Below are 11,603 nucleotides of genomic sequence, written 5' to 3'. Positions count from 1 at the left end.
TATTTCAGACAATAAGAACACATTCCTTCAATACTTCTTTCCCCTCGCTCTCTGGCTTCCTATAAATAGACTTGAGATCAAAGTTACAGACCTGTTCTTCAATGAGTTGGATAGTCTCTGTCTCCGGACTACAAACCTTTCTTTCCCCTTGTTGTTGATTTGTGTTTCAAAGTAGCCATGAGCACCAGCCGCAGAAGAAATCCCTAGCCACAGATTGGAACAGGTACAGTATGCATCCAATCTTCAGAGATCCTGTCTACAAATTTAGCAAGCTTTCTAATAACTAGTGAATTAATTTTATTTACATAGGGTAGCTAATTTGCCCTATGTAAAATTTTCTTCAAAACAGCAAAAGAGATATGCCTTTTTTGAAACAATCAGAGAAAAGCTACCTCTACTACATTTGTAGTGTCTAATCCGAAGTCAGAGACAAAGCTATTGCTCCACAAAATCAGTGAAGTAATTTTTTCTGAATGATTGGTGTATTTTGTCATTATCATTCTAGAAATGAATCACTTAAACTGGAACCTCAAAAATAAAAAAGGTATCCCAAATCAGACATAAGCATTAAGATGGCAGTTATTGCTGAAAGTTTAGCTACATTATAATGTAGCCTATGTACAGGGATCAAGCAAAATATTTTTATTTCCAAATGTTGTAACTATTGCTTTATTAAACTTGTTATATTAATGTATCAAATGAACAGGCTCTTCTTTGAAATATGTGGTTATAGTATGGTGTAAAAATCTCCCAAAACATAGTGGCTCATAATATCTGTAAGGAAAAAAAAAAAGTTATAATTGCATATCAGAATAACAACACAATAGTTTATGCATTGTGTTTTGCAACTTCATCCAAAGTAGCAGGCTGTATTCAGCTAATACAAAAAAGGTACATGAATGAAAAATCTGTATTGCAGAAAATTACTTGGGTATACCATACACTGTAACATGAAGAGGTATTACTGGCTGTTCTATTATCAACTACTGAATTTGGATAGGCACTTCCAAAAGCTGATGATTCTTGCTGGATTAAATCAGCAGAATAAAATCTAAATATTTCAAAAGGGAATAGTTTAACTCAAACCTCAACTAGCCAATTAGGGAACAAAACTAATCAAACAGAAGTGCCAGCTTGGCTCAGAAAGTGCCTTTCATAACTTTCTGGTTTCAGAAGAGATGAAGGGTCTCTGTGTGCAAAATGAAAACTTTAAATTAAGGTCAAACCTGTTCTTTATAAAAGAACCTGTTCCTTTTCCAGTGGCCTTGTATGAATGAGTCTTTGAACAGAAATATGCAGATGAATGACAGGACGAGGGACAATGAGGAGAACAGTATGGTGTAGCAAGGCTAACTAGCTGTGTGTGTTTGTCCAAAATACTTCCAGCCTTTGCCTGAAAAAAATAACTGGAAAAGTCAGAAGCCAAAATGGGATTGAAGTTAGATGTTCCTGCTGTGAATACAGAGTCTGCTTTTCTCAAAGTGGTAGCAGTGGTATGATTTATGATAGCAAAAGAAGTTTTCTTATAGGGAGAATTGAAAGAGAAAAATAGCAGCTGACCTCTGTTACAGATACAAGAAAGTTCTCCATATAATCTGACTTCAATAAACTATTTTTTTTATTATTTTAAAATAAGAGATTTTAAAAAAATGGGATCTCCATACAAACATACCAGCCTTTTTCATACCATACCATACTTTCAAACATACCATACTTTTTCACCAGTAAGGCATTACAGAGCAGTGGGAGAAGCACAAGATACCCCTGTAATTTACAGTTGTGTGAAGAACAGCAAGTTCTTAAGTTTATGGAAGTTGATTTCAAAATACAACTTTAAAATATTTAACTACTCATCTGTAGATGAGTAGGAGAAAACAAGAATGGCCACCTGACATCCTATAGAATTTGAGAATGTCTGGGATTCATAGATTCATAGATTGGTCCAGGCCAGAAGGGACCTCCAAAGGTCATCTAGTCCGACCTCCCCGCAGTCAGCAGGGACACCCCCAACTAGACCAGGTTGCCCAGGGCCTCATCGAGCTTCACCTTGAATATCTCAAGGGAAGGGGCCTCAATCACCTCCCTGGGCAACCTGTTCCAGTGTTCCAGTGTTCCAGGATGATCTGAGAGTGGCGGCTGCTGGCAGGGAGCAGACTGCAATAGCGAAGAGAGAGGACTTTTTGAAGGGGAGTCCCGGCTAGCAGTACTCTTCCTGAAACAAAAGGTTTCGCCACAGCCTTGCTTTTAGTGATCAGCTGTCCCAGGGCGTACAGCCTTACGCAGCAGATGGGCCTTACCGGTTAGTGATCTGACGGTGCAAACACTCGGAGAAGTCAGCCTTACACCTGAACAACCAGGCTGACGCTCTACGGGGATTACGGCCGTTACCGGGTTCCCTACGCGATTTATAGCCGTTACCAATATCCACGTTCCGGCCGTGCTGTGCCACATGGGAGAGGCAACACCGCCGGGGGGTGGTGGTGCAGGAAGGGCGGGGTAACCGTGCAAGTGTCACAGCCACGCTCTGTGGGGAGGGCGCACCTGTTGCCCAAGTGCCGTCCATGTTGGCCTGAGATACCGGCACGAGGAACGTCACCTCTTGGTGCCTGCCAAGCTGCTGACTGTTAGCAGCGGGAAAAAACCCTGCTGCCTAGTGACCGACGTCCCTTCTCCCGGCCCATGCTCTCACCCCCAGCAGGGCCCATCCTCACCCGACTGCCTGCCACAGGCCGCGGCAGCAGTCCATGGCAACGCGCCTTGGGAGGCCGCCGGGGGCGCCTGAGCCTGTCCACTCCGGCCTCAGGCTCCTGCGGCCGCCAGGCCCCGCTACGCTACGCCCCGCCCCGCCGCGCCTCGCCCCGCCGCCTCCAGGACCCGCTCTGCCCCGCGGCCTCCAGGTCCCTCTCCGCCCCGCCGCCCCCAGGCCCCGCCCCGCCTCGCCCCGCCCCGCCCCGGGGCCGCCAGGGGCGGGGCTGCCCTCCGCGGGGGCGGTCGCTCCGTCCGTCTTCCCGGCTGGCTGCGCCGGCAGGGCGCGCTGGTAGGAGGTGGAACCGTGAGGTCATAAATGACGCAGCGCTCCCGGAAGCAGCCCAGAGCGGAGGGAACGGTGGCGGAGGAGGCGGCCTCCCGCCGCTGCGGTCGGTAGTTTGGCGGAGCCGCCCCCCCACCACCCGCCGCGCATCCCCTCCCCGAACACCGCCCCCGCGCTCCTCGCCCGGCTGCCGGGCAGTGCCTGCCGGGGCCATGTCGCTCTTCCAGTCCGCCCTGGACTTCCTGGCGGGCCCTGGCTCCCTGGGGGCCGCCAGCCGCGACCAGAACGATTTTGTGGGGCAGACGGTGGAGATGGGCGATATGAAGCTACGAATCAAGCGGGTGATCGCAGAGGGTAAGAGCGGGCGGCGGCGGCAGGCCGCGCCGGGGTCCGGGCCGTGCGGGGCGGGGCGGGGCGGACCTGCCGCTGCGGGGCTGGGCTGGGCTTCCCCTCGGGCCCCGGGCCTCCCGCTCCCCCTTAACACCGTCTCCGCTTTTGTGGCCGGGAGGGTTTCCCTCTTGGCAGGCCGCGCCCCGCCAGGGGAGGCCTCGGGGGGCACACGGGCGGCGGTGCCCCGTCCGGCCGGGGCCGGCGGCTTCCTGCTGGGCGGGCGGCCGGCCCCCCCGAAGGGCTTGCCGCCTCCTTGTTGCCGCTTTCGTTTGGATCGTGGGTGCCCTGAGCTAGCGTAAGTGCGTGTCACGGAAGGTGTTTGGTGAGGATGGGGTGTAGGAGCAACACTTGCTGTCGTTGTTATTACACTTAGGAATCACTTTAGGAATCCCCATAGAGAGCCGGTGTGGCATGTGGTAGCATCTTCTCTTGCTTTTGGTTTAGAGTACTCTCGCTGTGTAACACAACTCTCAAAATAGTTTATAGTCTCCCTATAATCTGCCTCATGGAAATACTGGATTGCTTTGTTTTGTGGGTTTTTTTGTTGTTGTTTTGTTTTGTTTTTTTAAATTACTATAATATTATGCCCAAGGTGCAAGATTGCCTGTGCCGTTTTCGGTTGTTTGCAAAACCGTGAAAGGCAGGAAAAAAAACTTTACACAGAAGTGGTGGGAGTCTGATCTCACTTTTGTTATCGGCTTTGGTGGAGTGCAGGAATTAAATGTCTGGGCAGTTTTCAGTTTCAGTGAATTTTTGGGTAGGCATCCTGCCACAGTACTTGCTAGTCTGTTTTAAAATAGGTGCTATGTTTCGTGTGTGAAAATTACTTAGAAATTAGCAGAAATTTGGATCTTGTTGTGCTTGTGGTCAGAGAAATTACTTTATTTCTTCAAGCAGAAGAGACATTGAAAGCTTGTCTCAAAAGACTAAAATTTTTCTATATTAGTGCAGTTACATGATTGTGGTTGATGTTATTTAGGTTAAATGCCCCAAAGTTCTAGTCAGAGTTCCTTTTCATTGAAGTTATTTTCTGTAGTTGCTTCTTGCAATTGTCTTGTATTTAAGTAGTTTTAAAAATAGATTTATTGATTTTTTTTTTTTCCCCTGAGTAGTTTTTTGTTGAAATGTTAGTAACCAGTGTGGAAGAAAAGATTGAGTCTTCAAGAGTAGCTACTTTAGTTAAACTTACAAAAATTTGCTTGTGCAAAACTAGCAGGACATTGGTCTTCATCACTGCTTTGTCATCTTAAGGGCAAATAAGTTGTTACTGTAATGCTTAAGCACTTTTGGCATATGGTCTCAGACAAAACCTGAGGGTGTTTTAGGTAGTAAGCTGCATTTAAAACAGTGCTTTTAAACATCAAGCCCTGTTCTGCCTTCAGCCTTTACTTACAGCTTCTTTACAAAAGATCCAGTTAGAGTTGTGAGTGAAATGTATATGCTCAATATGATGTGACTGTAAGGTGAATGCTAAATGGGTGGGCTGGTGCTGCTGATACCATGACATTCCTGCCAGGAGTGACCACAGCAGTTTCTAGAGAACAAGAAAGGAAAGGGAGCTATGTTTGAGGTGCATCTGCTGTTTAGTTCATGGTTCTGAAACATGTATTTCATAGTTTGGTAGCAGCCTACTGTTTCCCAGGATCTGATGCAGGCTTCCTAAAAAGTCAGGGGAAGGATGCATGGTTAGATGATCTGAAGCAAATGGGGACATGCTTTAAGTCTAGTATTCTTGAGAATTTATCTGTAACCTCTGTGTCATGTTCCATGTTTGTTTTGGTATTATGGTTTTGTTTCATGTTGTTTTGTCTATATTTCGCTAACTGAAATTGGGTGAAACTGCTTACTTTTGCTAAAAATTAGGACTTTCTAGTAAGGTAGCTGGGCTACAACAACCCTTAGGGTATATTCAGTATAAATATAAAATATGTATAAAGTGTAGAAGACCCTGGCTCTCCTGCTGTTTTCAGACTTGAATTTGTCTTTAGGATATTATTTACTTTGTTGCTGAAGTGGAATTTATCTTTGAGCTCTGAAACTGTGACACCTTCTGATACATCCTTGCACAACTAGAGCTTATGAGCATTCTCTTCCATGCTTACAAATACAGATTCTGTTTTTCTTCTAAATGAGTCCTTTCGTACCAAATTCCCTACTAGAAAGTCAAATGCTACTTTCTGAATTTAGATTTCAAATCTGTGGTGAACTGTGTGTGGTATGCCAAAGCAGGGAGATTGCCATTTCAGTAAGATCGTACGGTGTTACTTTGGTTTTAGTTGGTGTGAACAGAGCCTGTGGATTTGCATTACACAGTGTCATATGGCAGCATGTCTTCTCATACCCTGCAAGTCTTTCCAACTCTGTAGCGTGCTGCCCATCTGTATTGGTGCAAATGTGCCGTTTGGCCATGCTGCGAGCTGAGACGCTCGCTGCACAGTTCATTTGGGTGCGTTTCCCACTTCATTTTGCAGAGGTACCATGCTAGAGGTAGCATGGGGCTGACTGAAAATGTGGTGTGCCGCTGCAGGAAGCAGAGAGCAACGTGGGGGGATGGATGGGCTGGCGGTTGATCTCTAGCACTGGTGCTACCTCCAAATGCCCAAACAGGATAAGTGTGTAACAGGATGGACTGAGTGCTCCTAGAATACAGTCTCCTATATTTTCTACTTGGACATTTCAGTAGCTCGCTGCAGTTAAGAAATTCTAGAAGAAATGGGTTGGGGCCTTTGCATTTAATCCCTAATCGCCCTTTGTATGATGCTGGCTTTACATGTCATGGTTCTTTTTGGTCCTCCAGTTAAGTGCATACACTGCCACACAGTTCTATTGAAGTGAAATAGTTGTTGATCACATACCTAATTAGTAAATATTAGTAAATGTAACTATCTTATACCCTTTCATGACAGAGGGCACTCTCTTGTATGGCCATAAATCACTTGCCAGTCTGAGTATTCTGTACTTGTTTCCATCACAGCAGGGCCGTCTGCATACACATAGTCCAAGCTACATGTGATTAGAGTTCTCCAAATGCTTACTAACATGTTTGCTTTTTCTAGGGTTAGGTGAGGGTGGCTTAAACTGCAGTCTCTGTCGGATCCCTTGCTGTTTATGTGAACAGAATGTGTGTTTTTATGCTGACTTTTGACTTCTTCAGTTGACATCCTCCAGTGTCCTTCCACTTCCTTCAGGAATGTCAGGTTTCCTGTGCCAGTCTATACCAGGTAGTTGAGGGACTGAGATGGTCCTTACTGATTCAACGATTGATGTAGCCTGCACATTTGGCTTTGGGGGAGAGCGAGGAGAGCAAGTGACCACAGTAGTTTTCAGAAATATCTTGTTTCTTGCACTTAAAGCAGAGATATCTTCACAACCAACCTTCCAAATTTGTTTTTCAAGTACTAGACGCTACTGGCTTCATTTTTGCCTGTGTTGGACAAAGCATCTCTTCTGATAGACCTTATGCTTGTTTACCTGATAATTGTGATGATGGACATGTAAATATGGGAAATTTCTTGATCTCCACCTGTACTGTAGAAGGAATAGAACCTGGTCACTGGCCCTAAGTATTCCTTGAGAGACTGCCAATGCCAGAAATGGTCAAAGAATTACAGACACTTCCTCAATTCTTTCTAGTAATGTTACTCCAATGAGAAAGTAAACTGATACGAAAATAGCAGGTCCTGTGATGTGCACTGTCAAATTCCAAAATTAAAAAGAAAGTTGATTTTTTTTGAGAATTGTAAATTGTGGATTTGTAGTAGCTTTGTCTAAATGAAGAGGGAGGCCTGTTTGCTGTGTGCTGAATGAACATTTAATAAAATATTACTACCTTTTTAGAGCACAAATGAAAGGCAGGATGTGTTTTGTTAGCTAAATAAGATATTGACAAAACTACTTATGTGCTTAAAAATTACGTAGTCTTTAAATATAATCATATTCTTCCTTGAATGCTTTAATTGAGCCTTTTTTTGTAAAAGCAGGCAGCTGTTGCATTGATGCGGTAACAGAAACAGTTATAGCAGTTCATAAATAATTTCATATGTCTTGTTAACAAAGTAAAAACAGAATATATAAAAAGAGAACCTCTATTCTAGAGATATTTCTGTGAAAATAGAGAAGTTCTTCATCTTTATGATGATCCATGGAACAAAACCTGGTACTTTTCAGTCTCTTATAAAGTTGAAAGGATAAAGTGATCTTCTACAAGTTTTATGTTTAGTGTTTTGTTAGATTAGATAATGTTTTTAAGGGTTTTAGAATGTTAAAAATAAGTTGGCAAATTCACTGGAAGTTCCTACTGCCACACAATGTGTAATGTAATATCCCTACAAATACTCCACTACCGGTAAGGGAGACTTTAATTTGTCTCCTGAATGCTGCTGTTGCTCTGTAGGTTGAATAGTAAATAAGAAATTATCAATAACTCTCCTATTTTAGCTTTATTAAATTTTCTAGAACAGAGATCCTACTAACAGAAGAAAGATCTTTTAAAAGTTTTGAATATCTCTTCTGGTAAGCTGTTAAGTGAGATAAACCAGATAGAAATATTACTCTATTAGCCCTTCCTGTGACATATTTTGAAACACTTGGTATTTGAGTTATTCTGTTTCTTAATATCTGCTAAAGAAAAGGGCATCAGGAAAATCACCTTATGCCATAATTATTGTTTAAAGTTAGAGTTTCCTTCTTTCTTAACAAGTAATTCAACTGCAAACTGATTAACTTTTGAATTTGCTATAGTTTTCTCTTTAATTGAGTATATAAGTTGTTGGTCTATAAAGTATAGGCCGAGTCTTTGATTTTGTGTGAAATGTGGTAGTGGTATCTTTGTTCAACTTAATTTATAAAAAACAACTCAGGGTCTTGTCAGTGGAAGGCAGTGATGGCATGGAATGGCCAATGCATGGCCTTCAGAGTATAACAAGGAATGTGCTGTCTGCTCATGTATGCTAATTGTAATGTGTTTGAAACTTGTTTGTGTTACTGCTTTAGCCAGGTATTCTTTGGCCTCACAAATATGCAGGAACAGCTGAGAATAAGTGATGAAATTAGGGCTTCAGTGTGTGTGAGATTCTTGTGCAAGAAGAATCAGGAAGTTGATATTCTCAAGTGAACAGTCAAACAAGGATGGTGATTTCACTATTCATGTTAATAACCTAAATGAGCAGATGATTGTGGTGTGTTTCCTGGCTCTTCAAATATCAGTTGTATCTCATGAAACACATTGACTTCGTAATGCTTATTTATGTATGGGATAGCTGAGAGAAGTTCCAGAAAATGGCTTTTTCAGACAGTGCAGAGGTACTAGACAAAGCAGTGGAACTTCTGTGCTGTTTCAGCTTCACTTTTCTTGAAACTTTGAATAAATAAGTTTATAATACATGGAGAGTCCATTTGGGCTTGTTTTTACTTCCAGATAATGGGTTTTCCTTTTCACTATGTTGTTTTACTTGATCTTTTCCCTTGGTTTAGAAAGAACCACTTTGAGAATAGACATGGATTTTTCTTCCTCTTGTGGAAGTTAGGACTGTGACTTTCAGTTCCTGCCACATCAAGTCTTTAAGGCTTTTCAGTATGGGATAATGTTAATACTAGTCCTTTATTCTCGTTTAACAGCGAATTTTCTTCTTGATACAACAGTGTTTTGCAAATAAGACAAAATGAATCTTCCTTGTAATGTGCCACTTTGTTCAGTTGTGCTGCCATTAGAAGGAAGTTGCAGATGGTTAGGGTTGATTTTCTGTATGCTGAAAAATGCCAATGAAAATCAGGATTGAGATACACAGAAGGAAATTCCCTGATATCTCACTTCTTTACAAAAAAATATATCTGGGTTAAAAAAGAAATCTTCTGGTTCCTCTTTACTTAACTATCCATGTATACCTCACAACTTGCCAGTGCTTTTGTTGCTTGTTTTACATATGAGGCTGAACAATTGAGAATAAGCAAGGTATGTGGTTGTGTAAAAAGCAGAGAACAGGCAAGTTCTGTAGCACACATTTAACAAGAATTTGTCATATGTATTGACTAACTTGTTCTTCTGTTAAGCAACAAGCATGGGCAAAAGGATAAGAGCACAGAAGAGGAGAAACGTGGTGACAACAAATATGCGTTATTTGAACTGCTTGATCAGAGTCTAAAACTTTGACCATGAGGAAAGAAACATTCCATGGTCAAAAAGGTAGCAATAGACTACAGACTTTAATTTTTTGGTAGTTTAAAATCTGTTGTGAATTGAAGCCCATGTAGGTGACTTGTTATAAGCTGCATTCTGAGAAAGTGAAACTTGAGTCTGTCATTAAAGTACCAAAAAAAAAAAAGGTGCTTTAGATTTCAATGCTCCTTCAATATTAGGAGCGTGAACAGGCAGTATTACAGTTTACCAAGCTCATAGGTACAATTTGATGGTCTCTGCAACTCCTGGATTCACAGGAGTGTGGTAAAGTAATGAAATGCTGATTTTTGGATGGATATAACTCATAAAACTCAGGGCAGCAGAGGCACGATGAACACTTAATGGTCAAGTTTCTGTGAACATTGCTAGTTTGATTTGCTGACAGATGCTTGGAGTTACTATGAAGGGAGGAGAGCTCATGTCAAGTCAAAAAAGTGGCAGTAGCCTGTGATGTGAAGGATGAACTGACAGTTACTCTGCAAACCACATGTGAAGCAGACTTCTTGGAAATGGGGGAAAAAGAGATGACAATCTCTGAAGAAGAACCAAAGCACCCTGACCTAGCAGCTTTACAGTTTGCATTCCCTTTGCTGTAGATGTAGAGTTTTTTAACATGAAGCAGAGCAGTGCTGTTTCTTTTTAAAGCTGCTGTTTCTTGCATAGAGCAGTTCCACCATGCCAGGGGGCTCTGAAAGTTTCAAGGTGTTTTACCTCTCTACTTCTCAAGGATATGGGGAAAAAGTCCATATCTTTGAGTTTGAGCCATGCTTCATTTTTGAGGCACTTTCATCTTGTTATTAGGACTTTGCAATTGACACAAATGCATGACTGGACTTCAAAATGTATGCTTATCAAGCAATACCTGGCAGCAGGGACAGAGCATCCTTTCTGTTTTGATTAAGGATGTTGCTTGTACTCTGGTGGAAAAGCAACTGTCTGCATTCAGGTAAGATGCACTGTAACTTGTAGTCCAGGCTAGAATTGCAGCATTTCAATGAAGTTTTAATTGAAACATAAGCTACACAAAATTGATGTGGAAGCAAATTTGGTCAGTATTTGGGAGGGGAGTGGACAAGTCACATCAAGCAGTTGTAAACAGGAAGTTATTCACACCATCCTTTTCTCATGACTAGTTAGGTGTGTAATGAAACTATGCATTACAGTAGCAAGCAGTTTTATATTGTGGTTGATGTCCCTATTCTGATGCTTCACTAGCATACAAGTAGGAAAACTATCATTTCACTGAAATGGTTTGTCTGAAAAAAATCAGTGAAGGTGGGGGAAAAACAGGGACACAAAAAAACCCACTTTAAATCCAGTTTGATTTGTAGTGCAGTGAACTTATTCGATATTATGTAATGCATAGGTTTAACTTGAGGAATCTCTGTTGGAAAAGAAAGGATATTCTAATCTTTATAAGAGGATGATGAAGAACTGACAGGAACAATGCTTGTGGGCTGTGGTGGTGTAAGGATGAGTGTAGAGTGCCCACTATTAAAGCAAATGAGATAGGGTTACTTCCTAATATAAAGGAAGTCATCAGATGATCTTAATGTGGGCTGGAAAGGTGAGGCTGGTAGGCTTTCTGCTCTAGTGTGTTTCTCTGGGTCTGCTATTGGGCAAGACTGGTTCTAGGACTGACTGCTGTACTTTAGCTACTCCATTTTAATGAGCTTGTGTGGTGCTCTATAGTGAACTTCTTATGTGTAAGTTGGATCTACAGAAAAGGAAGAAAACTAGTTTTCTTCTGCCATAATTTCTGTGGCAGTAAATAATAATCTGAGAGTATTTTTGAGAGCAGACTTAAAGCCAGCTACAGATGTTTACATGGGTGGAAATAATGAGTAAAACCACTCCATATAAAACTACATTATTTCTACACTCCTAGGAAAGAAACCAAAGCAGTCCTATACTCTTAACTTTCATTTTATTTGCCTCAGTTGGGTCTACTATACAGATTTTTGTTCATACAGGTATGTTGATATAGATGTGTGATCCTTGACTGAC

The 11,603-nt window shown here is 42.1% G+C and overlaps 1 protein-coding gene across 1 annotated transcript in view; it reads left to right on the top strand.

Annotated features, from left to right (window-relative positions):
- The first annotated feature begins 3,086 nt into the window (after nt 1–3,086).
- Nucleotides 3,087–11,603, top strand: part of GAK (cyclin G associated kinase) — a 65,517-nt gene continuing 57,000 nt past the window's right edge. The window contains exon 1 of the mRNA XM_074165802.1: nt 3,087–3,385. Within this exon, the coding sequence (XP_074021903.1) occupies nt 3,244–3,385 (142 nt within the window). The 5' untranslated portion in view covers nt 3,087–3,243. The remainder of the gene's footprint in view (nt 3,386–11,603) is intronic.

This window comes from Numenius arquata, chromosome Z, assembly GCF_964106895.1.
Source record: "Numenius arquata chromosome Z, bNumArq3.hap1.1, whole genome shotgun sequence".
Classification (NCBI taxonomy): Eukaryota; Metazoa; Chordata; class Aves; order Charadriiformes; family Scolopacidae; genus Numenius; species Numenius arquata.
The sequence above is the reverse complement of the archived record's forward strand: the minus strand, read 5'-3'. Positions and strand labels throughout refer to the sequence as shown.